Source organism: Dromiciops gliroides, chromosome 5 (assembly GCF_019393635.1).
Source record: "Dromiciops gliroides isolate mDroGli1 chromosome 5, mDroGli1.pri, whole genome shotgun sequence".
In the NCBI taxonomy this organism is placed as follows: domain Eukaryota; kingdom Metazoa; phylum Chordata; class Mammalia; order Microbiotheria; family Microbiotheriidae; genus Dromiciops; species Dromiciops gliroides.
In genome coordinates, this window is record NC_057865.1 from 191,158,144 (window position 1) to 191,184,332 (window position 26,189).

Sequence of the window (26,189 nt, forward strand, 5' to 3'; positions counted from 1 at the left end):
AAAGTGCATGGGTGAATAGTAATGGTCAGGGTATTAGTCATTCTTGATATCCTAGATCTTCAGCTGGGAAACAACCCTCACCTTCTGAACGCTCATCAAAGTCCTCATCGCCTTCCTCTGAGGCCACTGAGTAGTCGGACTGATTGTCTGACTGGTCATCCTGCCAATCTGGAGGGAGAGAGGGCAGATGAGCGGGGCCCACGGCCCTAGGGGAGCGGCCCAAGGGCAGGGGATGGGGCCGGCCAGACACACCTCGATCCTCCTGGGAGCCATCGTTGTAGTTGACCTGCTTACGGATTCGCTTCCCTTTGCCTAGGTTTCTGGCCAGATCTTCTTGCTGCTGCTCATAATGGTGTCGCAGCAGCTTCTCCCAGTAGTCAGGATCCACACTTTCTTCCTGTTTGATGATCTCTCGTTCTACCTCTTCTTCCTCCTGAGACAGACGGAATCAAAACTCAAGGTGGTCATCATCACCGTTCTACAAAGGTTCTCATAGTTTCTATGTCACTCAGACACTTAAAATATCTACCCCAGAATAATTACATAGTACCATATTTGGTTGGGCTTTTAAGTCTTCAAAGAAACAACTGACAAGACAGCCTTTCTCATTCTACGTGTTTACTTTGTAGATTAGTAGACACAGATATAAATATGGTAGAGTATCAATAGAGATAAGAAAATTCATCTTTAACGTTTTCAAATGGGTACCAGAATAAGACAAAGCAGGGTAAGAGAGTGGAAAAGGGAAGTCAGACATTTAATGAAGCAAAGTGGGTAGCAAGAATAGGTAGCAGGAATTCCCACTAACTTTGTACTACATAAACTCCTGAAGACAAGAATTATTTCAATTCTTTCTCTGTATATCCATTGCCTAAGCACAGAATAGGTTGTTTAATAAATCTTGTTTGGAATGCTTTAATAAATGCTCATTAAAATAAGAGTCACAAGCATATTGAGATGGAACTTTGCTATCTATTTACAAATGTTTTGTAAACCCCAAAGTCCTTACAAAATCTTATTACAACGTCTAAATTGTTTGCTCCCCTACAGGTCATTTTAAAATTCATTTTTCACACACTAATGACTAGTAGTTCAGGATCCCTTCCCTTAGACTTACCAACAACAGCAACAACCAAGTATTTTTTGCAATTTTTTATACATATGTAACATGAAATGCCTAATAGCTCCTTTTATGCTTCAGTCACACAGTAACATGATCTTCAAGTACTTCCATAAAGTATACTTCAACAAGAACACAGACCCAACCTGGGCTACAGATGGAACCCACTGATGCCCTTTAATACTGTACAAACCTGTTCATATCCTATAAATCCTCCACTGGAGAAATCAACCAACATACTAAGGTCCTTCCACCAAACCTCCTGATATACATGAACACTACTAGAGCTCAGAGGCTCTCAGTTACACTTCCTTTAACTATTGCCAAATTTTACTCGACCCCCACATTCAGTTTCCCACAGTTTAAGAAGCTAGGTACTATGCTATATGCTACTTATGCCACTTCTATACAATTCATGCAAACTACTTATGTCTACCACTGCCCTACTGGTGACCTAAAATTCTAATTCTTTGGGGCCTTTGATTTTCCATAACCATACATCACCATAATATTGTTGTAAATGTAAACCTTTATTTCAAGGAGCATAGCCGTTAAAAACAATGCACAATGTCTCAAGTGCAACCCAGCCTTCTCTCCCTTCAATATTCAATTGTTCATCTACAACATTTGCGTAAGATACATGTACTGATGGGTGAGTTCTATAGACTTTCCATCCAACTGTATATATCTAGATAATAAATTTCTTTTATCCACCTAGTTCCTTTATAGGTAGTTAGGCCAAATTTGACTTATTAATGGCTCTCATTTAGGAGATTATACAAGTTACTGGGCAGAGTGCTCTAGGAACGTTGGGAGAATCTCAACATGTCTAAGGAATAATCCCTCTTCCATTTGGATTCCATGCTGGACATCCTCCATGATTATGGAAAACGTTTAGCAAGTACCTATCTATCTATCTATATTTCTGTCCTATTTGTTGGTAATAAGAAGAAAGGCAGATAAAATTGTTATTACAGCTTTCAAAGGCTCTTATGTGATTCTAACATTCATCAGAGACAGCCTTTGGGAGGAAAAACCATCACCTTAATATTTTACTCTATCAAATCTTTTTTTTTTTAAAGTAAGGCAATTGGGGTTAAGTGACTTGCCCAGGGTCACACAGCTAGTAAGTGTCTGAGGCCAGATTTGAACTCAGGTACTCCTGAATCCAGGGCCCGTGCTCTATCCACTGCGCTATCTAGCTGCCCCCTATCAAATCTTTTTTAATCATCAAGAAATAATACAGTGGGACACTTAGATACTTCAGCACTTTTCAAATAAATAGTTAACTATATTAAGATATGGTATACTACAGAATATCATTTGGAAAGTCTGATTGCTCCTTTCTATTCTATTTTCATGAATGGCTTATCTCAATAAGGTCCATGATTCTCCCCACCTTCACCCCCCCCCCAAATTTGGTATGGGAAAGGAAAAACTTCCAATGTACAGTCACACTAAGCAAGATACTACAGAGTAGCTACAATGTAGGATGAAAAGTAGCAGTAGAGACAAGCCCAGAAAGGAGCCTGTAATTAAAACCCATGGCTTCAGATATCTTTACAGAAATGTACGAAGTATAGTTAACAAGCAAGGTAAATCAGACATCCTAAAACAAAGAGGCTTAATTTGACCTCATCTCATAAGAGACTTTGTGAGATAAGATCCATGAATGCAATGATTCTGGAAGGAAAGTGTGTTTTAACACAGAATTAATTTCAGGACTTCAGTAACCATCTAGTTCAATCCACACCTGGAAAAGAACCTTCACTACAACAAATAGTCATCAAGTTTCCACTAGATGACTTCTGTAAGCAGGAATCCACTATTTCCTAACACAGTTCTATCCATCTTAGAGTATAGGTAAAATGGTAGAATGGAATTGTATAAATAAAGATATTATCCTATAAAGAAAACCAGGGCCAGACATGGAAAAAATATTATAGATAATATTTGGGTGAAGAACAACAGAGAAGGCAAAGAGTATGAACAAATAAATTTCAAAAGAAAAAATGTAAACCACTACCAGTCATATAATAAAAGCACAATATGAGAAATTCAAATTTTAAAAAACTTTTTAGTATTTCACCTCATAACCATCCAATTGGCAAAAAATGATAAAAGATAAAATAGTCAATGGAAAATTCAGGTATACTAATAAATGACTGGTAGAAACAACAATTTATAATTATGCCAAAAGTCACTAAAATGTTAAAACTTTATGAGGGTTAAGTGACTTGCCCAGGGTCACACATCTATTAAGTGTCAAGTGTCTGAGGCCGGATTTGAACTCAGGTCTTCCTAGATCCAGGGCCAGTGCTTTATCCATCGCGCCACCTAGCTGCCCCAATGTTAAAACTTTTGACCCAATAACGGCACTAATAGGCATATACCCTAAGAAGGTTAATGTCAGGAAGAAAAGACCATTGTAAACCAAAAAAATTCAACCCCACACTATTTGTGGTAGAAAAAGATGAGAAACAAAATGGATACCCATCAAGTGGGCAATCGATGAATAAACCATGCCATATGAATCTTATTAATCCTTTTAGAGATGATTAATGAAGAATTCAGAGAAATAAGCAGGCTTGTATGAAATGGTGTAAAGCAGAAAGATCAGAAATAGAACATATATATGACTATAATGTAAATGAAAACATTAAAAGATAAGCTTAAATAGAATCATCACCACAAGTTCCAAAGGACAGATGAAAAAAATCTGCAGATTGGAGGCCAGAATATACTATGACTACTGACCATATTGAAAGATGGAGTTGCTATCAGTTGGTTTCTATTAACTGTTTTTCTTTGTTACAAGAGAAGTGTTTAAACAATAGCAGAAAATTACTGTGGTATAAAAAACTAAAAGTATTTCTTCACCTTAAGTTCCCTTCACTAAGGAAACTGCAGCTCTAGAAAAAGTATTCATGATATATAGGTAGGAGACTATGAATCTTTGACCCTGTTGCTTTTTACTACTAAGTAAGGTGGAGTTTTTCAATATTTTTTGCTGTCATCCTCAATGTCCATTGCTGCACTAACATCACTAGCCCTAAGGAAGGAAAAGGACCCATATGTACAAAAATACTTATAGCAGCTCTTTTTGTAATAGCAAACAACTGGAAATGAAAGAGTTGTCCTTCAAATGGGAGGACAGCTGAACAAATTGTATATGAATGTAATGGAATACTATTGTACCATAAGAAAACATGAAAGGGACAATTTTAGTGAAACCTGTCATCTGTATAAACTAATGCAGAGTGAAGTGAGCAGAATCAGGAGAACAATTTATACAAATAAACAAGAGCATTGTAAAAACAAAACAACTTTGAAAATCTTAAGAACTCTGAATACTTCACTGCCCAACCATTATTTCAAAGGACTGATGATGAAGTATGCTACCACCACCTCCTGACAGAGGTCTGATGGACACGGCCAACGTGGAGATTTATATCATTTGACTATGCATATGCTACAAAGCTTTTTATTTTATTTTTCCAACAGAAGGTGGAAAAGGGAAAAATAGATTTTTAATTGAATAAAATTTAGTAACAATAAAAAAAGAAACCACTAAGTATACATATTTTTTAAAGTATCAAATGGGTAATAACAGAAGTGAAACTGTCATCAGAGTATGCTACAGAACACCTGTACAGAATGAAGTATTAGGCAGAGTTCAAGTATAATCTGAGAACTACCTGACAGATCTATCAGGCAAGGACTATATTTATCTAGACATCTGCTGTAACTTTTTCTGCTAGAGGCTAAGTAGTTAATAGTATCGTGACTTGCCTTGATGATAATTTTATTCTTCAAAAACTGAGGAAACCAACAAGGGAAAATACTATTCTCACCAACAAGGAAGAACTAAGTTGCTTGAATAGAAATGATAGGAACCCAGAGAACAGATGATAAAAAACTGACCCCTGCCTCTTAGTAGATAGGGGACTAAATAAGTGGAATGCTACATAGACTCTAAGACAAGGTAGTACTTTTTGGGTCAGTTTTGTTTAATTGTTTTTCTTTGTTAAAAGGCAGGGGAGAGGGGCAGCTAGGTGGTGCAATGGATAGAGCATTGGCCTTGGATTCAGGAGAACCTGAGTTCAAATCCGGCCTGAAACACTTGACACTTACTAGCTGTGTGACCCTGGGCAAGTCACTTAACCCCAATTGCCTCACCAAAAAACAAAAAAAAGGCAGGGGAGCAACCTGGAAATAAATGTGTGTAAACCCCCCCCCCCCAAACAGACAAACAACCCAGGCATAGTAATGATGGGAACTTTGGGCAGGGCGGGGGGCGGGGGGGGGGGGGAGAGAAGAGACTATTCTATCTTAGAATGTGATAGAAGAAAGCCAGGAATAGCCTGAAATGCACCCTAGATTTTGAAAGAAGATTCCAGAAGCTTCAGAGAAAGAATCATTAGCATCCCATAGACTAAAATTCTATAAGAAAGGTCCTGTGTATACCAAAATATTCAATGTAGCAAATCTTTAGTAGTAAATGACTAGAAACAAAGTCGATACTTGTCCACTTTCCAATCATCAACCCAGGAAGGAGGGAAAGCTCTGGGAGAAAAACCCTAACTAAACACCTTTCTAGAGGCATAAAGGAACAAGTCCTATGAAAAGAAGAATGGGGAGCTAAGGAGACCCATGTGGACAAACAGGGAACTCACAACCGTCTTAGATTTCTGAAGACACATGCAAACAAAAGCAGGTAAAAGAGGATGAATACAAAAGTGTGGCACAGTTCTGTTAAAACAAAAGGTTTTTTTTAAGTAGAAGAAAAAAAGTAGGAATTACCAAAGTTGCTGGATCAAAACAATAACAGACAACCGAAAGAAGTCAGAGCTGCTCTGTTCCTATTATGCTTCTATTTCTTTCCTCCTGTCAAGGAGAATCATCATTGAAATGCAAAGGGACAGAACAAAAATGACCAATGGAGAGGGGGTACCCAAAGATAAATAAGGAGATAGTGAGACAGCATCTAGCTTGCCTTGATGAGTTCAAGTTCCAGGACACATTGCATTCCAAGGCACTGAAAAGAACTGGGAAATGTGACTGCTGAACCACTGTCAATGTTCTTTGAAAGATCACAGAGAACAGGAAAGAAGTACCACACCATTGTTCTCAAAAAGAGAATAAAGTCTGCAAACTATAGGCCTTAACTTCAATTGACTGGCACAATTCTAGAACATACTGAGAAAAAGATGCTGGGAACAGCTAAAAAAGAAAGCAGCAAGAACAAAGATTGGATTGACTTCATCAGGAACAAGTCATGCCAGACTAGTCATATTTCCCTCTGTGGGCATGTTAACCAACCTGGTAGATCAAAGCAATGTTTTATATAGATTGCCCTAGGTTTTTAGCAAAGCATGTTACAAAATTTCACATTTATTCTTGTGGGGGAACAATGGAGAGATTTAGCATAAATAGTAAATAAAGTACATTCATAACTGGCAAAATGGCCAATTCCCAAAAGTATTCATTAATGGTATGTCAGCTGGGAAGGCAATAACCAGTAGAATGATTCCCAGAATTTATGTCTGATCTTGTGGTGTTCAACATTTTAAAATCAATAAAGGTATATGCTTATCAAATCTGCAGATACAAAACATTACTAGGGCAATAGTCATGTTTCATAAGTTGTACTGATTTTTTTTTCTTCTCTAAAATATACCATTTATTTAATGGGATGACACTAGGAATGATGTAACCAACAAAAATATTAAGTTAAAAAAAGAAAAATATTGGGGGTGGCTTAATGAACAACAACTGGACATATGTCAACGTGATTTGGCAGCCAAGAAGGTTAATGTTACATACTGCATTAAGAGAACAATAGTGTGGGGGCAGCTAGGTGGCGCAGTGGATAAAGCACTGGCCTGGAGTCAGGAGGACCTGAGTTCAAACACTTACTAGCTGTGTGACCCTGGGCAAGTCACTTAACCCCAATTGCCTCACCAAAAAAAAAAAAAAAGAGAAAGAAAAGAAAAAAGATCATAGATGTAGCACTAGAAGGGACCTTAGACAAGTACAACCCTATCATCTTATAGATGAGAAAATTAAATGGTTAAGTGACTTACTTTCCCAGGGTCACACAAGCCAATAAAGTACGAGGCAGGATTTGAACTCAGGTCTTCCCAACTCCAAATCCAGCACTCTTATCTGCTATACTATGCTACTTCTCTACATGAAGTACAATTTTTAGCCTGAAGAGAAGACCTGAGAACATAACAGCTGTTTAATTCAAGTACAGACTTTTCTCCTTAGCCTTAGAACAAAGATATTGATGGAAGATGCAGGAAGGAAGATGTAAAGAAAAATGACAACTTAAGCTATCCAAAAGTATTTATGTGCTCTGTCCAAAGGCAATATCTTCCCTATTATTGAAGATCTTCAAATCGAAGGCTGGTCACTTGTTGGGTATATTGTAGAGGTGATTCTTTCTCAGATATGGAGTAGACAACTTACAAAGTCCTTCCTAACTCGGGTTCTGTATCCTTTCCTCAAGTATCTTGAGAATTAAATTGTGCCTCCTTAGTCTCTTCCAGATACTTTTCCTGCCTTTGTGCTATTTCTCCAAATTTTATTTCCTCCTGTTGCTCATCAGGAACCGTGGGGTGAGAATTCAAATGTCCTGCTCTACTGGTTGTAAAAAATAGTTTGTTACAGAAATCTTGACAAATATTTTCCGTTCTTCTCTTTTCCTTCTAGAAGTATCATCCTTAAATACACTCACAATGATGTGGTTTATGTCGCTTGCAAAATTCTGTGGAGTTTTTCTCCTCTATTCTTCACTGTTTAATAAGGCAATATTTCCATAATCTTTCATCAATCTCCTCAGTAATACTTTATAAACATTTTTATGCTATACTAGTAGTGCACTTAGGGTCAACCATCAACTTCTGTTTGGTAGACTGATCAAGTATTTTCTGTCTAAAGGCAGTTTCTAGACTTTTCTGGTATCTTTAGGAAAAAATAATCTGAATCAATGTCTATTCTTTTATCCTTACCTTATTATTATTCAGCATCAATAGCAGTTTTAAATAGGTTAGATTAGAAGTGCCTCAATTTCATATGTTCTCATTAGAATTTATTTTTATACTTCTAACAAATCACAACTTTTGACTGTGCATAGACAGCCTGACATATCGGTAACCAGTTTCTTCCTATCAGTACGTAACATGTTTTATTTTTTGGTGATATCATTTGGCCCAGCCATATCCGGCCCGTAAAGACTCTCTAGTTGAGGACAGACAATATTCATGACACAGAAACATGGGATGTTTGTAAAAACTACAAATCTTTGGTCATCTTTTTTTGGTTCTTACTCTTTAACCATGTTGTCAACATATTTTTTGTCATCCTCCCGTAATACCCATTTGATCATTTCACCACTATGTCATTGTAGAAGCAGGATGCAACCAGATTCACTGTCTTTTTCCCATGGCCAAAGAATTCATTAAAAAGTGTCTCACCTCCTGGCAATAAGCTTCTGCAAACTGAAGCCAGCCCTTGAAAAGACATGACTAACGCTTCAAGTCTATCCAATGTGGTAGAACCTCACAAATGTTTATTTCCTCTGGCTTAACATTTGAAAATCATCACACTACATGAGGCAATGAAGTAGGCTATCAGTGAATATCCTTCAGAAACAAATTAATTAAAGAAGAAAAGTAGAGAAGATACAGAATTAAGGATTGGCAAAGAATCCGTCAAAAGCCTGTTGGGACAAAGGTCAGATTTAGACAACATGAATTCAAGAATGGATAGAGAAATGTACACCTGGAAAATGGATTCTTCCCATTCTAAATACCACCACAGTCCTGATTGCTGGTCCCACATTTCCCACTGTCACTTACCCCCATTTCTTCTTCCCGCACCACATACTAGGCCACTTGAAGGAGCTCAGGTACTCATTCATGCCTTGAAGTTCGTGTCTTCTGTTTCATCCTGATTTCGATCCAGTAATCTCTCTATGGCCTTGTCATCGTAGTGGATAACACTACTGTCTTCTCCTTCCTTGTTGTCTCCTCCTATAAGAAAACAGTATCCCATATAGAGCACCAGGAGATATTAGGTAGATTACAATGAGATAAAGGTTTTAAGTTAATTTCCCTTGGGACATCTATCACTCCAGGTCCCACAAATGATCTTTAACCCTATATACTAAAATTAAAAGACCTAACCAAATCCTTACCTCCATCAGTGGCTTCATCCTTGAACAGTTCCTCAGTACCAAACGTGAGGATATCATCAAGCTCCTGCTTGGACATGGAGCCAGTTTAGAGCCTAGACCAGGCCTTACTACAAGATGCGTAAGCATCATCTTCTTCTTTGCCACCTGTGTGATGCGCTCCTCTACTGAAGCACGGGTCACAAACGGTAGATCATCACTTTCTTATTCTGACCAATACGATGGGCTCTGCTAAAAGCCTACAGGAGGGTAGAAACAGAGGCAAAAGTTGAAGTACCTATCACCCTCATTTCCCTGCTCCACTGACCCTTGCCTCTGGACTTCTATTCACATCAAAGTACCAATGGCCTATAATGCCTCCTGCTGTTGAGATATCAATCTTCCCAACCTAGCTAGAATGAGATGGAATTGAGGCACTGTTCCTAAATGCATGACCATTATGCCCATTCTCTTATTTATTTATAAAACAATAAGAATCATGAAAGTAAAACTTGTGTTTTCTCTTCACTTAGCATCTACTCATAAAAGGTAGGGACCCTTTACATAAACAAACAGTATCAATGCTCAGTGAACTCATCACTTTGAATCTGATCTTGTTCACATCTGGATGTCATTATGGGGGTTCCAGTCAGAGTCATAGATGATAACAGTATCTGCAGTACCAGATTGATTCCCAGGCCCCCAGCTCGAGTAGAAAGAAGAAAGCAAAACTGCTGAGCACCAGGTGCTAGAAAGAGAATTAAAACATGCCATTTTAGATATCCTTCTGAAATAATTAGACACACCTTTCAAGCCAGAGGTACTCTGTGTTTCCTTCCCTACCCAATAAATCCCCCTGTGGCAAGTAAAAATGGGAAAACTCAGGTATGGAAAAAAAAGGGACTAGGCCAAAGACAAGTCTGATGGTGTTTTGGATTTGCCCTCTTTCTCCCAATACATACATATATGTATCCCAACCTCTTACCGTTAAAGCGATCAATGGCCATCCTGACGCATGTTCCCAGTAATTCCCCCATCAATTCGCTCATACTTATAACCTTCATGTTCCAAAAAAGCCTCTAACAGGTCCAACATCTTGGTCATCTAAGAAGAGAATATATTTGATGTACATGTTGAGTTCTCTTCCCAATAAAAATAATTTCTTCCATCTAATTCTCTTACACTTTAGCCAATACACTAGATACCCTGTGAAAAATGAGCACACGGTGGCCACCCTCTTTGAGGTTCTTGAGCATTTTTTGCAATAAAAGTAGCTTCCCTGATGCTGAATTAGGGCACTGCCATCATACATCCCATTGGGCATCTTGGTGGCTTCCTAGAATAAAAGTTAGAAAAGGAAAGAAAAATGAAATGGAAGCCAAAAGAGCAATTCAGATGACATTAAAGAAGTAGAGGTTTCAGGACATACCATGGCAGCCACAGGGAAGAGGTAAGGTGGTTACAGCACTTTTTAAGATCCATCACCACATTAAGTAGGGAAACCTGATTGCCGCCCCCTCGAGCATGGAGAGCCTCAAAGTTTCGGGTTAGAATGTACTTATAGTATTTCCTGCAGAAAGAAACTGAAAGTCCATACTATCAAACTTCGAGACAACCATACCATAAGGTCTAGATAATCTTCCTTTCTTTTTGGGCCCGGGGAAGCCAGAGAATTTTTAAAATTCCTAGTGCTTAGAGCCTAAAAGTATTAGGTTGAACCTAAAAGACTGTAAATTAACTTGCAAATAGTCAGAATTGGACTAAAATGGGGAAAAGTGTTAATGACACTGGTACTGATATCTTCAGGCCCCACTTGTCCCCCGACCACCAGATGCTACAGAATTGGAATGCTCCCAAATAGAGCAACGTGACTATTGAACTATTATGGGGGATGAGCAGATTTTTCTTAACACTTTTAGAGGATTTAATGTTTCTCCTCTCCCTTTGAGAAACATTCCTCCAACTCACTTCTGCATGGGGCTCAGTTCCACACGCACAATCAGTTCTGTCCTTAGAGGGCATGTTCTTGAAGACATCAGCTTTAAGCCGCCGCAGCATATGAGGCCCCAACATGTCATGCAATTTTTGATCTGGTCCTCCTTGGCAATGTCAGCAAACTCCTCTAGGAAGCCCTCCAGGTTGCTTTATCAAGAAAAAAGGAAGAGGTTTATCGGAGAGTTGGGAGGAAAAAAAGGACAAGACACAAGTATGAGATAAACAGGGAGGAAAATGGGGGGCGGGGGGTGAGGTTGGAGGTAGAGTAGGTATGAGAAATGATGTGCTGTAATGAACAAATACTTACTGGAACCTTCCGGAGTGAGGAAATTAAGCAGGTGGAAGAGCTCTTCTAAGTTATTCATGGTAGAGGAGTGCCTGTTAGTAGTAACTTGTGCTGGAGGAGAGTAGCCATTGAGGACCCTGAAAAACTAGTAGGACAGAGGGGAAAGATAAGAGGGAAAGGAAAATAGATCACTTTCATGACACCCATGGGCCCCAGCATGGCTCCAGAGAATCACAGACTGCTTTACTAACTTAAAAAAGCTTGCCAATTTAACCCTTCAGAGCCTTAATAATGAAGGGATGACTAAAGGATGGTCTTCCCTACTACCCACCACTGAGAGATTCCTCACCTTCAATAAATCAACAGCATCTGAAAAAAGAGCCAAAGACTTCGCTTACCTTAGACTGGGATTGTTCTTAAGTCTATGAGCTTCATCCACGATCAAGGCAGGCCCAATCAATGGAGCCCAAGAATGGCCATGTCAATGGTGATCAGTTCATAGGAAGTCAACAACACGTGAAACTTCACAGATGCTTCTTTCTGCAAAGGAAGGGGGCCCAATCACTGATGCTCAGCTCCACTATTGTGAGCAGCATCTTCCAGATGCCAGGGCATCCCCTTTCTTTGTTTTGGTTTTGATTTTTTTATGTGAGGCAACTGGGTTAAGTGACTTGCTAGGGTCACACAGCTAGTAAGTGTTAAGTATCTGAGGCTGGATTTGACTCAGGTCCTTCTCACTCCAGGGCCGGTGCTCTATCCACTACACCACCTAGCTGCCCCGCATCCCTTTTTCTTTCATCCCAAGGGAATAGGATTGGACAGAAAGGGCTATTCCTCCCTCTTGATAGTCTCCCTCTGAGATAGCCTTCATTCTTGAAGCCTTCTGCCACCACGGATAGCATTGTCTTCAAAGAGAACTCATTTTCCACGGATAATGGCACGACTATCCTTGTCTCCAACATAGGTTACCACATACATGTCTGGAGCCCACATCTCAAATTCTCGTTCCCAGTTGATGATTGTAGAAAGTGGAGCACTCACTAGGAAAGGGCCTTTTGAATGGCCCTGGGGTAGCAGGTGGAGGAGAGAAGAGTTTAGGTCCTTTTCCTACCCATGTCTATAAACCAACTCTATACACAACTCCCCAACCCCCCACAAGAGTTTGAGAAAGAATAAAAGGGGTCAGAATAGGTCTTCAACCCTTCCCCCCCTCCTCCTCAACTGTCTTAACCCTCCTTCGAAACTTCTTTGTTCCCTCTTCCATGAAGCCTCAGAGTAATACCTCCCCCGGTCTGATCTAACTGGCACACCTTACATTTTCCTGATCGGATCTCTCCCTCATTACACCACTTTTCCAAGACTAGGAATTAGTTTCCTATCCTACTTCAGCACTAAGTAAAAGGCTCTGTAGTAAATGAATAGTTTCAAGATAGAAAAGTTAGTTAATAGGACATGCTCTCTCACCTCCTTGTACAAAGAATAGAGGAAGACAGCTGTCTGAACAGTCTTGCCTAAGCCCATTTCATCTGCCAAGATTGTGTCAGTACCCTGGGCCCAGGAGAAACGCAACCAGTTCAATCCCTCCATCTGATAGGGATGTAACGTCCCACCAGTGGCATCTAAGTACTCTGGCTGGCGCTCATACTTCACTGTTGGCTGAAAGAAAAAATAGTGGGAAGTCAGAAACTGGCAGATGATGGGTTTATATTTCCTGAAGACAGAGCTAACTTTGTAATACCTTTTCTAGGCTTACTTACATATCAACATGAAGCCTATGGAAAAGATCCTTACAGGTCACCATTTCCCCTCTGCCCTTCTCCTAACCTTTTCCTCTTGGCAGAAGGATAATTAACCCGCCAAACAAATGGAGGACTTAGTATTAAAAGATTTTCAGGAAAACAAACTGTGGCATCCCTCAGTAATTTAATAATCCCTAAAGCATAGAATTCTCCAAATTAAGTAAACCTATTTCTACCACATTCCTTCCTAAGGTTCATTTTGACAACTTTCCTATCCCCCAAAATAGGACAAACCAGAGAAGATAAGAGCCTCAGCTGAAGATCAGGAGTGCTAAGCTCTAGCCCCTTTCAACAAAGGACATATTAATATGGGCTAATCATGTTATTACTGTACACAAAAGTACTGCAGTAAACCTTTTCATTTGATCCTCATAAATACTCTGTAAGGTAGATAATCCACAGGTATTAACACTCCCATTTTACAGATGAAGAAACAAGAGCTAAGAGAAATTAAGTGATCTGCCCATGCTTACACAGCTAAATGTCAAAGGGTAGATTCAAACCCAAATATCTCCTGACTCCAAAGTGTAGCTTCTTTCCATTACATTTTACTTTTCTCCAGTATTCTTTTCATGACTTAAGCAAACCTTTCATTGTCCCCTGCCCCTTCTCCATTTCTGTGTTTTACTTTCCCAGTTGGCTAAAATGAGAGGAAACAAAGCCACTCTCATTCAGAGACATAAGGAAAGGAGGAAAAGGAGACTCACTAAAACAACTAGAGCTAGAGGAGAGAACAGGTCATTATTTATAGCACGGCCATCAAATGAAGCATGGTCTGGATAGAGACAAGATCCATCCTCCCACCTAATAAGTCACATTTTGTCTTGTCATCCCAACTCACATCAACTGTAGGGGTTTCAGGGGGCCTCTCCAACTTCCTTAGCTTAACCTTCTTGAGCTTTTTGGCCAGGTCGTCCTTCCTCACCCCGCATTAGCTCCCTAAAGAAGAGAACACATAAATGCTGTCCTTCTAATATCCTTCCTCTCCACCCTGAAGCATTCAAATACCACCTATGGTTCCAGTAGCTCTGCTTGAACAGGTCATAGTCTTGCACCTCTACATCCTCACTTTCCCAGGATGCCTGATCATAGGGCAGGTCTCTCCATTTGATCAAATAGTGGACATGACCCTTCTTATCCACACTGTGGCATCAAGAGAGAGACAGGATTGTCAAAGTAGGCAGCCCCATTCTCTTCAGATTGAGGTAGACAGACCTGAATAGCACATATTGCAAACTAGGAAATCAAACTCTGCCTCAGAGATAACAAGCTCTTTCTTCAGACTAAGAGCAACACCACCCTTCCTCCCCTCTCCTAACAGCTCAAACACGAGGATTCCTTTCATATTTATTGTACACCTATTTTGTACAGGACAGATTGTCTACTTGCTCAGTCTCAGTAACAGAAAAAAAGTGAGTCCTAATTCTCTTTCATAGAGATCTTATCCCCACCCCTGCCAATCCCAGTGACCCCTTAAGGCCAAAGGCTGTCCCTATGACAACCACGAGCTTACAGGTACCAACATGTGGTTAAGGATGCGTGAATCATCATCCACTCAGGTTTAATCCCATAGCGATAGAAGCGTTCCTCCATTTCCGCAAACTTGGGGTCCTTGTTCTTTCGCTTACGGCTTTTTTCCTCCTCCCCACCAAAGTCCCAGATGGTGGCTCGTCCATATCATTCTTGCGCTGGTAGTTGCGGAACATCACTTGGCAGTGAAGTTCCAACTGGGATCAGAGGGGGAAAAAAAGCAGCTATCAAATGGGATATTATCCTTTATTTAGGTATATTATCTTTCCCCTTATCTCCATGTACTTCATCTCACACATCCAACTACTTTCATGAGGACTTACCTGTAGTTCTGACACCCAAGAACAGTGCCAATAGGACATGCCTTGCCACTTTACAAAGAACTGCCGCTCAGGTCGCCCCTCCAAAGGTTTAGGGGAAGGAGTATTGGGGTCAGCATCAGGGGGTCGGGGCACTGGTTGTAGGGGATGGTGGCTGCCCCATTTCCAGATCAGGATCTTCTGGACTTTACCTTTCAGTGAAGGGCACTAAGACAGTAAACACAAAAGCATAGCTCTAATGAAAAGGGTTAATACACCCTAAATACCAGCACCATCAGAGGTTAAGAGGAACAGAAGGAAGGAAAATCTTTTCCATTTCTTATACTCATCTAGCACCTGTCTCACATCTAATCTCTTTTTACCACCTGAATGCCTAGTGCCCAAAAATGATACAGGACAATTAAGCTTGGTAAATATATCAAATAGACTTGGAGGCCTGGGCTTTCCTTATGGAAAGAGCATTAAGTGACCTCCATTAAACCAGTTTGAATTGATAGGGTCCCTGAGGCAGGAACAGGAACAGAGTGCTCTGGGCTAGCACAACACTATTTCAGTACCCTCTGAACAGCTGGCAAAATATTAACTATCCTGTCCCACACCATTCCAGCATGGTCCCAGAGTAGATGAATTCCAGAACCACCAGAAGCCTAGGATTTTATAAAAGAGTAGACAGAAACTGCTTCAGGGCCAAAGAAGGCATTTCCCTAGTTCACAACCAATCTTCAGTCTTCTTTACTCTCACAATGCTTGGGTATAATAACAATAAAGCTATAAGTTGTAAATTATACACCCCCCCCCCTATACCTTCAAGTCAGGCACTCACTGTGCAACGAGGACAAAGCCATTCGCCATTGGGGATCTCTGGGAGTGGGGGGTTCAGGCAGTGGATATGGTAGGAGGAGGGGCAGGTGTCACAGCATAGCAGTTCCCCACCATCCTTGCAGACACGGCAGAACTCCATGTGATGATCATCCTCCTCCTCAGGGTCACCACCAACTTCTTCTAGGATTTCTTCACCCTCAGAGTTGTCCTCCTTTGCCTCCCACTGGATACCCTCCTTTTCCTGTGCAAAAGATCACAGCTAGGTTTCCCCCCCCCCAACCCCAACCCCAGTTCTTGACCTACCTTTTCCCCAAAACTAATTCCTTTCCCATAAATTTCACCCCCATTACCTCCACGGAATACAACCTTCCCCAGGTCCAAAGGGGCCCATCTTTGATAGGTACTCACACAGTGTGGACAACTCCACTTGCCCTCTGGAGCCTTCTCCATATCAGGATCCAGGCAGACCATGTGGTAAGCACGGGGACAGGTATCACACAGGATGATCTCGCCTCCTTGCTGGCACACTTCACAGTAGTCCTGGTGGTCTGTCTCATAACCATCCACAGCAGTCACCTCCTCCTCGCCTAGGCAAGGAAGAGGGGAAAGCCCAGTAAGTAGCACAACCCGCCACCCATTATGATACCACCCCTAAATCTCAGTCCTATTTTCAGGGGATTTGAACCCTCCCCAATACCCATACAAAGACATAAGAGAAACACACCTTTCTTTTTCTTTTTGGTAGCTCTGAGTTTCTTGCGGCTGCGGCTGCTCCGACTAGTTGAACCATCTGACACGGAGTAACTGTTGATACTAGCATCGTCAAAGTCAGATTCCACATCCAGGTCATCATCTTCACTCTGACAGGATAAAAGGGAATCAGAGACACAGAAGTCCTAGCCAAGGGGAGATGTATATGGTGAAGAAAGTGCCATTTTCCCCTTTCAGGGAGAATGTCAAGATATAGAAGGGAGTTCCAGGTGTCTACTCTAACAACTCTGCCCACAACCTCTCACATTTATATCGATCATGGATCATGTGCCAGGGACTTCCTCCTTAGGGTTTAGTGACCCCCACCACTTGCGGATTCTCACCGAAGACCCTCTTGCGCTTAGAGCCAAAAGCCTCCCAGTTTGATTTTCAGGGGTAGCACCTTCTTCGGTTTAGGCTTCTTAGCATCAGGTACACGGGGGCTAGCTTTAGGCTTCCGTCGGGCATTGGGACCTAAAAGAAAAGAAAGTCAAATGCAAATGCCAACTCTCTAAGGTCTCCAAGAAGCTTGCCTTATTGACCTTATTCCCTCATTCACCTTTAATCTCTTCCTATTTCTAATTTCATCCCTTTTATCTACAAATATGTCAGGTTTAGGCACATCCTTAAAAAAACAAACAAAAAATAAAACTACACACCTCACTTAAACCCTATACTACTATATCTCTTAAAGCTACTGATCCCTTTCTTCCCTTTCACTGCCAAATTTTTATCTATGCTCACTCACTGCCTCTACTCCCTTACCACCCCCCTCACAATTCTCAAACTCTTCCAATCTGGCTTTCACCCCACTACTCTACTGAAATATTTTCTCTTCAAAGCTGCAACTACTTAACTGCTAAATCCGATAACATTTTCCATCCTTCTTGACCTCTCTACAATTTTTTTTAAAACACTGCTGACCCCACTCCCCTCCCCTCCCACCACCTGGATACTCTTTCTTCCCTTGATTTTCATAAGCCTGCTCTCTGCTGATTTCTCCTCCTATCTACTTGATCAGTCTTTCTCAGGCTCCTTTGCTAGGCCATCTTTCATCTCCTAACTCAATAGTACAGATGTCCCCCCAGGAGTCTATCCTTGGCCCTCTTCTCTCTGCACCTTCTACCTTGATCATTTCATCTGCTTCCTTGAGTTCTAGTACCATACATACAAAGATGACTCACAAATCTATACATCCACTCTAGACTTTCCTAAGTTCTCAGTCCTGCATCATCAACTGCCTGCTAGATATCTCCATGTGGAAGCTCCATCAGTACTTCAAAAACAGCAAGTCTAAAATAGTATATGATCTTCTCCCTACTTCTAAACTTCTCTATCCAAATCACCTAGAAGTTATCCTTACCTCTTCTACTTTTGCCTCCCAAATCAATTATTAAGACCTATTGATTCTGCTTCTCCACCTGATATTCTATCAACATCTCAAACTCAACTTGTCCAATTAATTACCCAGTCCTGCCAATTCACCCATTCTCTTCTGTCTACTCTAGTTCTAGCCATCAAAATCTCACATAGGCTACCTTAACAGACTGTTTTGTCTGCTTCCAACCTTCCCCTCTCCAATACTCCTCCCCACACCTGACAAATTAATATTCCTATAACACATCTGACCCCCATCCCCCACTCCCCTTCCTACTCAAAATCCTTACTGCCTCTAGGACAAAGTTCTACCTCCTCAGGCCTGGCCTTAAGGCCCCCCACAATCTAACTCCAGTCTTATCAAATTATTCCCCTTCACACTTTATGCTCTAGCCAAAGTTGACTAAATCAGCTTCCTAAACTCAATGTCCCTTGTTCCTTTTCATCTCTGCTTCTCAGAATCCTTGTTTCCCTTCAAGGATCAGTATAGCTGGCCCTTCTGTGAAGCCTTTCCTGATACCCCCAAACGTCAGTGCTCTTTCCCTCCTCACACTGCCATACAGAACATATCTTCCCCTACCTACCCCCTCCCCAGAAGAATGTAAGCTCCTTGAAAACTTTTGTTTTTGTCTTTGTAATTCATCCCGAGTCTAGCACAGTGCCTTCCACATATTGCACTTAACACAAGTTTGTTGAATTGAACATATCATTGGGCAGTAGGGTTATTAAATTAAAAAAAAAAAAAGAAATCCTCCATTCAATACTTTCTAAACAGTTTTGCCAACATAATTTCCCCCAAACTCCTCCAACCTAAACCTGAGATCCAAATGTGACTTCAGAGGTAAGAAAAGACATCCTCAGACCAGATTCATCTACACACTCCCATCTTATCTCACTAACCTTTGCCTTCCTTGGTTTTGGCCTTGCGGATAGGTACTTCCACAGGGGGTGGGGGTGGGGCAACTTCAGTTGCAGTTACCATACTCTCCACCACAGCTACTGCTGCAGCAGCTGCAGCTGCCACTGAGGCCCAGAACTGCCCTTGAACGGGTTGTTGGTACTAAACTCTCGCCATTTGGCCCCTAGAACCATCATCATCTTGGAAACTGCAATTTTGGGGTTCTTGGCAGCAATGAGAGGTCTGGGGAAAGAAGAAAATAAACACTGGTTGACAAACAGAAGAAATAGCAGGACTAGAGATTGAAAAGATAGCTACACGCCCCTTCCCTTTCTAAGGACCCCCAAGTCTTAGCTTAAATACCGGACAAACTGGCTGAAAGCCTTATAGTTGGTAAGGGTGCGGTAATCTTCTTCTGAGAACACGTGGTCAATGTCCTCCATGCCCCAGTCTTCCAATAGCTGACCTGATGACTTGGGTTCCTGCAGGAGGTAAAGGGAAAAGAGTCAGTCATAGCCCTGGCAGTCCTCAATGGCACATATTTGGGAGTAACAAGGAACCTTTGAGAAGCTGAGAACTGTTGGATCAGGAAGGAACTGGAAGTTAGTTATTTTGTAAAAGAAAGCCCTGGGGGCAGCTAGGTGGCACAAAGGATAAAGCACCAGCCCCAGATTCAGGAGGACCTGAGTTCAAATCCAGACTAAGACACTTGACACTTACTAGCTATGTGACCCTGGGCACATTGCCCCGCCAAAAAAAAAAAAAATGCCTTCTAAGGGGCAGTGAGACATTTTGGAAAGAAATAAAAATAAGAAAGAAAAAAAAGAACATGGGAGATCTGGGCACCTTTGAGTCGTCGTCATCATCATCCTCTTCTTCCTCCTCCTTCCTCTTAGACTTGCTTTTCTTCTCTTTCTTAGGTCCAAGCTTCTTCTTCTTTTTCTTGCCAGGGGTATAGTCGCTGCCCTCGCTGTCTGATCGCAAAACCATCTCATCTTCTTCCTCCACAAACTCAGGCCCCTCCCCAGAACTGTCTCCCAGCTGCCGGCATAAGAGCACACGCTAGAACAGGGGGGGGGGGGGGAGGGAAAGGGAGACAGACACACACATGCTACACACATGCTGGCCTTGGGACAGCCACTTGGCTTATCCCAGGACCTTTCCTACACAAAGTCCACTCCCTACACACAAGTCTCCCTTATCCCTAATTCTCATATTTTTTTCTCCATCCCACCCCACCTCCATTCATACTTCATCCACCCTCACTCACCTCCTTTTTTTGTCGCTTGCTCTTTGGGATTTTAGGATCCCGGGGTTTCTTGGGCTTCTTCTTCTTTTTGAGTTTAGGAGTCTCTGCCTCTGATAAATCTTCCTCTGGATCTTCTTCATTCTCTTAAGTACGTTCATTAGGGTGAAATGTAAAGAAGAAGAAAAAGATAGGGAAATGTTAGGACCCAATGCTAAGTCTTCAACCTACAATTTCCCCAAATTCTGAGGGGAATCTACCTTCTGCACTCTCCTCCAGGAGACTAAAAGAAATTGGTACTCAGAAGAGAAATAGTCCAAGGCAATGCCATATGCATATTAAGCAGAGCCACTGTAGCCTATCACAGAGCCCCAGGGCCACTCCTTAAGAGCAATCTTCTTTATCTCCACAAACAGCTTCTGAATTAAAGTGACTAACAGGGTAGGAAAAATAAGTTCTAATATTCTATCATGTTGCACTGTTATTGACAAGATATCCCTAATCTAGGGAATTACACCAGCTGAGAGATAGAAAATATGGCAGCATACCTCATTTTTTAATTCTCTTCTGAAAACATGGTAATACTTCAGCTCCAGGGGTCCCCACAACCACACCCTTAACCAGCCCCTTTAGGCCACTGCTACTCAGGGCAACCAGAGCCTAGGCTCAGCTGCCAATAGTATCTCCAAAGACAGTTTCCCCCCATACTCCTCTCCACCCCCTTCCCCAATAGTTTACTCCTTTCCTACCAAGCTTCTTCTCTATGGTCTCCCCTGGGGACAGTAGCTTACTCTCCCCTGGGCCCAAGTCAAATCAGCTGTTACTACTCCCTCCAACCCAGCCTTCTCCCATCTGGCTTCCCCCTCCCCCTTGGCTCTGGGCACACTAGCACAAAGCCTAGGGTTATATACAGGGCTGTTGGGAGGGGGGCATTGAGAGGGAGGGGAAGGACAGATGTTGCTTCCTTTGTAACAGAAGTCCATGTCAGTTCACTTACTCCCTTCTTTTCTGGGCACCCCCACCCATCATAGGGAGGTACCTTACCAACTAAGGAGAGGGAAAATGGCTCCTGACCACAGAAGCAACCCAGGGCACCCAGCTTGCCAATATAGGGCAGACAGGAAGTGGCTGGGAGGTTTGAGAGAGGAAAGAAATCGTCCTCATTGAGAACTTTCCTATCTTTTCCTCCTTCAAAAGGGCCCCAGATCCGGGTCCCTTACCCAGTTTTAGGTTGACATTCTTCTTGAGAGGCCCCAAGAGTGAAACCCAGTATACATGCACAGCAGACAATTGATAACAAAATGTTGAGTTACACTGCCAAAAACATTGTTTGAAGACCAGAACATAGCTAGGACATTGAGTGGTCCAAACACACAATCCACTTGCCATACACTTTTGACACCTAATATTTCACTGGTTGGGGTGGGAAGCCATGGCAAGAAGTTCTAAAACACAACCTACAATGCCACCTTCATTTCCCTCAAGTTTCAGAGATTCAATGCACCTGTCCCAAGAAACATAAACAATATTCTTCCTTCAATTCCATACAAGCTCCTACCTTCTAATCCCTGGAGACCCACCCCCTAAGCAGCCTCTGGCTCTGCCCTCCCAGGACTAGACACTAGAAAACAGACATCAGGTTAGACAAAGCCCCATCAGGCCCCTAGCCTACTTAGCCCAGGATCAGGCTAGGCTGAAGGCAACCCCTCCCACTCCCAAGGGAATAGGACACCGGCCTAGATCTCACCAGGAAGAATAATTTTCTGGAAGGCCTCTTCTGAACACTCCTATCGTATCCTATGATCAACAACACCCCAGTTCCTCCTTTTTAGAACCCCTATAAGGAATCCTAAGAGGAAGATATGAGGCATAAGGAGGCAAGAGATACACCCTAGTTCACCCACAAATAGACCCCCAACCTCTGAGGCAAAGAATGTGCTGACATGGCCAACATCCTACTAGTTGAGATATGGAAGAAGATTTGGGAAAGGGACAGGAACGGGGTGTGGCAAAGTGGAAAAACTGGGTCATAGAACAGCTTGGGGCAGAGTTCATCTTGGGAGCCTATACAGCTTCCAGCTAGGACAGGAACAACCCCAGCCCTGGGGGCCAGCAGAGGGGGAAAAAAGGAATAATTGCCTGTGGTTCACCTAGCCTTTGGGACAATAGCACAAGACAACTCTACCGTTTGCTAAGAAAAGGCTAGGACCACCCTATTTCCTTGGACAACAGGACAACCACATGCTACCCTACCCTATATACACCAAATGAGTTCAAAATCTGGTCCTCCACCATACCCAACTAAAGCAAAGGGCAAGGGAAAATTAGGATTAACATCCACCCAAACAACTGTGAAAGCAGAGCAGAGGCCCCACTGCACACATCCCTGCCCCTAACTTAGAAAATCCCAAATCTAGAAGCATCTCTCTAAAGAAGCCACTTTGTCAAGAGTAAAGAAAATTAAAAATAAAAAAGATAGATAGTGGGGAACCTAAGCAAGATCAGTAACCTTTGGAATGAGAGAATGGCTAGCTCAGATAACAGAAAATCAACAATAGCAACAGTAGTTAACATTTATATAGCCACTTTAAGGTTTACAAAGTACTTTCCATACATTGTCTCATTTGAACTTCACAATAACCCTGTAAAGTAGGTTCTACATCTAATATCCCCATTTAACCAAAGACAAAACCGAGGCTCAAGGAGGTTTCTTGGCTGGCCAATGGTCACACAGCTAACAAGACAGAATCTGAATCCAGGACTCACTATACTGTCTCTCTGATGCTTCAAGATCAGATAGAAGGAGAAAGTTCCCATGAATAGACAACAGGGAAAATAAGAAAACCTGAGATGGGGAAAAAAGAAAAGGATTAAGAGAAAAGGCCAGTTTATGAGCAGGGGAGAAGACAAGAGAAGCACAAGGCATCTCTCCATCTAAGCAATGAACCAAAGCTCTGCTCCTCAGGACTGTTCAGTGCCATCTCTGGAAAGCACAAAGTAAATCCAACAACTATTTTGGCCTGCTTGGTCGAAGGACCCACCCCAAACACATATAACAACACCTCTATACTTTCTTCTCCCCCTCCACCAAGATAAACATACTTTCCCAGACATGAGGTCTTCTGTTAAACATTCCTTCCCTAAACAGGATGGAAAGTCTTAAAAAAAAATGCCTTCCTATTCAAATATACTGGGGGGGGGGGCTCCTCTGCTCCCCAAACTCTCAAACCTTGTCTTCTAGATCATTAACATATTCCCTCAGCTTTCATTCCCCAACCAAAAGACTCCAGCAATTTGCCTGGCTGCAAGTGCTCCATATCCCGGCTGTGAGCGAGATTCAAACTTTGCACAGTTCAGTCAGCACAGAGAACAGAAAACCGGTAACTGATCGCTGGCTAAAAATAAACTGAAAAAGAGAACCCAGCAATCCCTGTTTATACTTTCCAAGGCAGCAATGACCCCTATCCCCAAGACCCCACCAGATTTCAGAGATGCTTGGCCACTCTCTCCCAAAACCCTAATGCCAAGCCACAAAGCACTGGCTGACCATAACCTAAGCTTAATGCCATCCTATTCATTCTAAGTTTCACTTAGGGCAATATTCTCATCGAACCATGAGCTCAGACCCTACAACGGGCACAAATGGGCACTAGATGTCATCTCCAAGACACCTCAATTCACGATGCCCAAGGCAGAAACACATGGCTGCCATCACCCTCTTCACAGGAGAGCTCTGCAGAAGAGAACCACTCCCTCTAGATACCCTCCCACCTCAGATCCTGCAAAGAGAGAGCCATTACCCAACCCTGCCCCAACAGTGACTTGGAGAAGGCCTCAAATGCCTCCTCTTTCCCAGCCTGTGGCCCCTTCAGAGCACTCACCTGGGTGGGGTGGGGGAAGGCTGTTTAGAAGCACCTCCATGTCCTCTTCCTCACTGCCTGCTGAGCAGGGGGATGGGGAGCCCAGGCCTGAAGCCATCCCCTTCCACTCCCGGCCAGGGAATTGGCCCAGCTGCTCCTGCCTCCGGCCTGGGGCCCTCAGTGCTGGCCCGAGTCACTGTGCGGAGGAGGGGGGGAGGGGGGAAGAGACACAGAGAAAGAGAGAGCAGTCAGTGACGTGCACTGTCCCTGTCCCCCTCCCCCACCCCACCCCCACCTATTCTTTCCACCCACCACCCCACCAACCCCCCCTCCCCTCTTGCCACTTGGGCCAGACAGCAAAACCCACTTCAGCTGAACTTCGTTCTTCAGCGTTTCAGGGTGGGGGGAAGGGTCCCAGATCAGACTCGCTCTCCGAAGGGGAGGCTAAGGCCAGAGGTGGGGCAGGGGCAGGAAGGAAGGAGCCCTCCCCTCCTCCAGGACCAAGCGGGCATTGTGGTGGGAGGACAGCGGAGGGCCATGGGGAAGAAGGAGCCTGAGCTGGGCGGGCTGCAAGAGGGGTGATTCTCACAGGCAGAAGGTCACTGGGGGGCGGGAAGGGGCTACTCCCGGACGCCGGGGAGGGGTCAGTCTCCACTGAGGGCAGCTAATCCCGGGAGCTCTTCAGCCTTTCCAGTGAGCCAAGGGAAGGGGGCGCGTGGGGCCTCCAGACTTGAGCACGGTCCGGAGTGGGGGACAAGGGTCTGCAGTCTAACCTAGGGGAGGGGGCCAGGCCACGTGTCCCAGGGAACAAGCTCGCAAAGGGCAGCAGGGGGGCAGGCGCCAGATACAGTAGGAAGCCGCCCCCTCCCTGCTGTCCTGAGGGGAGGAAGGGGCCCGCGGAGGTACGAGGACGCGCCTCGAAGCCCTGGGTTGGGGAGGGCTCTGCTCCCCCCGGGCCCTCAGGGGGTTGGGGGGGGGCAGCCAGCCGGTTTCGAAGGGGCTTTCTGCGGGAGAGGGGAGGGGACCCCTGGGGGAGTTTCTCGGGAAGGCAGTGTGTGTGGAGGGGTCTTTCCTCGGGGACCCCGCCCCCTCCTCACCCCGGAGCCGAGGGGTCCAGCTCTGTGTAGCTCTCGCTCCCACTCCAGCTCCTCCTCGCCGCGGCCGAAGGGGGGAAAATGGCTCCGGCTCCGGCTTCGCCTCTTAAAGGGCCCGAAACACCGGCCGGGAAATCCCACAGCCCAAGCCCCGCCCCCCCCGCGGACAGCCCATAATAACCCCAACCAACTCCAACCCTCCCCAGTCCCCTTCCCCCCACCCTCCACCCTCCTCCCTGGATCTCCCCGGCAACGCCCGCCCCCTCGTCGCCCCGGCAACCATTGGCCCCGCCCCTTCATCGCTCGCGCGCGCGTGTCACCGGAGCAACCGCCCACCTCTCGGACATCCCATAATACTCCTGGACTCCCCCACTTCCATACACATGTATGCCAGAGTTAGGGGCATCCCATAATACTCAGTTCCTTTGCAACTCAACCCTTTCTCCCCAAACATCCCATAATAACCATTCTCCTGCCAACTTCCCCACTCTAACCCCCCAGGATTGACATCCCATAATGATCCCTCTCACCCCTCCCTCTCCAAGGCCATCCCATAATAACCACCCCTCCCAGCACTTCAGCCTTACATCCCATAATACTCACCCCCCCATCCCCCACGCACATCCCATAATAACCACCCTCCATCCACCCCCAGTTTGACATCCCATAATATCCACCCTCGCCCTCTGCAACAACGGCCATTCAGGGCCCCTTCCCACACACATCCCATAATAACCAGTCTCCCCCTTTCTATATAGACATCCCATAATAACCAGCCCCCTGGTTGCCCCCCCCAGCCCCTCCAGGCTAGTATCCTCTGATAGTCTCACCACCATCATCCTCATCCTTTACACACTGTAGTCTAGCAGCCCATAATAATCACCCCTCCCCTATATGCAGATGTCCCATAATG

The 26,189-nt window shown here is 43.6% G+C and overlaps 1 protein-coding gene across 1 annotated transcript in view; it reads right to left on the reverse strand.

The window, feature by feature from the left end:
- Positions 1-25,381, reverse strand: part of CHD4 (chromodomain helicase DNA binding protein 4) — a 35,062-nt gene extending 9,681 nt beyond the window's left edge. Inside the window, 46 exon segments of the mRNA XM_043968285.1 lie at positions 82-168; positions 253-433; positions 8,986-9,020; positions 9,023-9,061; positions 9,064-9,159; positions 9,324-9,410; positions 9,413-9,508; positions 9,511-9,561; positions 9,926-9,982; positions 9,985-10,047; positions 10,285-10,303; positions 10,305-10,403; positions 10,505-10,587; positions 10,590-10,635; positions 10,729-10,754; positions 10,757-10,869; positions 11,268-11,308; positions 11,310-11,386; positions 11,389-11,441; positions 11,592-11,659; positions 11,662-11,697; positions 11,699-11,727; positions 11,983-12,025; positions 12,027-12,050; positions 12,052-12,120; positions 12,446-12,465; positions 12,468-12,645; positions 13,045-13,236; positions 14,221-14,283; positions 14,285-14,318; positions 14,391-14,549; positions 14,917-15,037; positions 15,040-15,106; positions 15,233-15,436; positions 16,053-16,292; positions 16,460-16,638; positions 16,776-16,911; positions 17,153-17,173; positions 17,175-17,275; positions 19,079-19,207; positions 19,210-19,319; positions 19,440-19,558; positions 19,923-20,138; positions 20,347-20,468; positions 24,204-24,378; positions 25,280-25,381. Of these exon segments, the coding sequence (XP_043824220.1) occupies positions 82-168; positions 253-433; positions 8,986-9,020; positions 9,023-9,061; positions 9,064-9,159; positions 9,324-9,410; positions 9,413-9,508; positions 9,511-9,561; positions 9,926-9,982; positions 9,985-10,047; positions 10,285-10,303; positions 10,305-10,403; positions 10,505-10,587; positions 10,590-10,635; positions 10,729-10,754; positions 10,757-10,869; positions 11,268-11,308; positions 11,310-11,386; positions 11,389-11,441; positions 11,592-11,659; positions 11,662-11,697; positions 11,699-11,727; positions 11,983-12,025; positions 12,027-12,050; positions 12,052-12,120; positions 12,446-12,465; positions 12,468-12,645; positions 13,045-13,236; positions 14,221-14,283; positions 14,285-14,318; positions 14,391-14,549; positions 14,917-15,037; positions 15,040-15,106; positions 15,233-15,436; positions 16,053-16,292; positions 16,460-16,638; positions 16,776-16,911; positions 17,153-17,173; positions 17,175-17,275; positions 19,079-19,207; positions 19,210-19,319; positions 19,440-19,558; positions 19,923-20,138; positions 20,347-20,468; positions 24,204-24,300 (4,126 nt within the window). The 5' untranslated portion in view covers positions 24,301-24,378; positions 25,280-25,381.
- Positions 25,382-26,189: the final 808 nt, after the last annotated feature.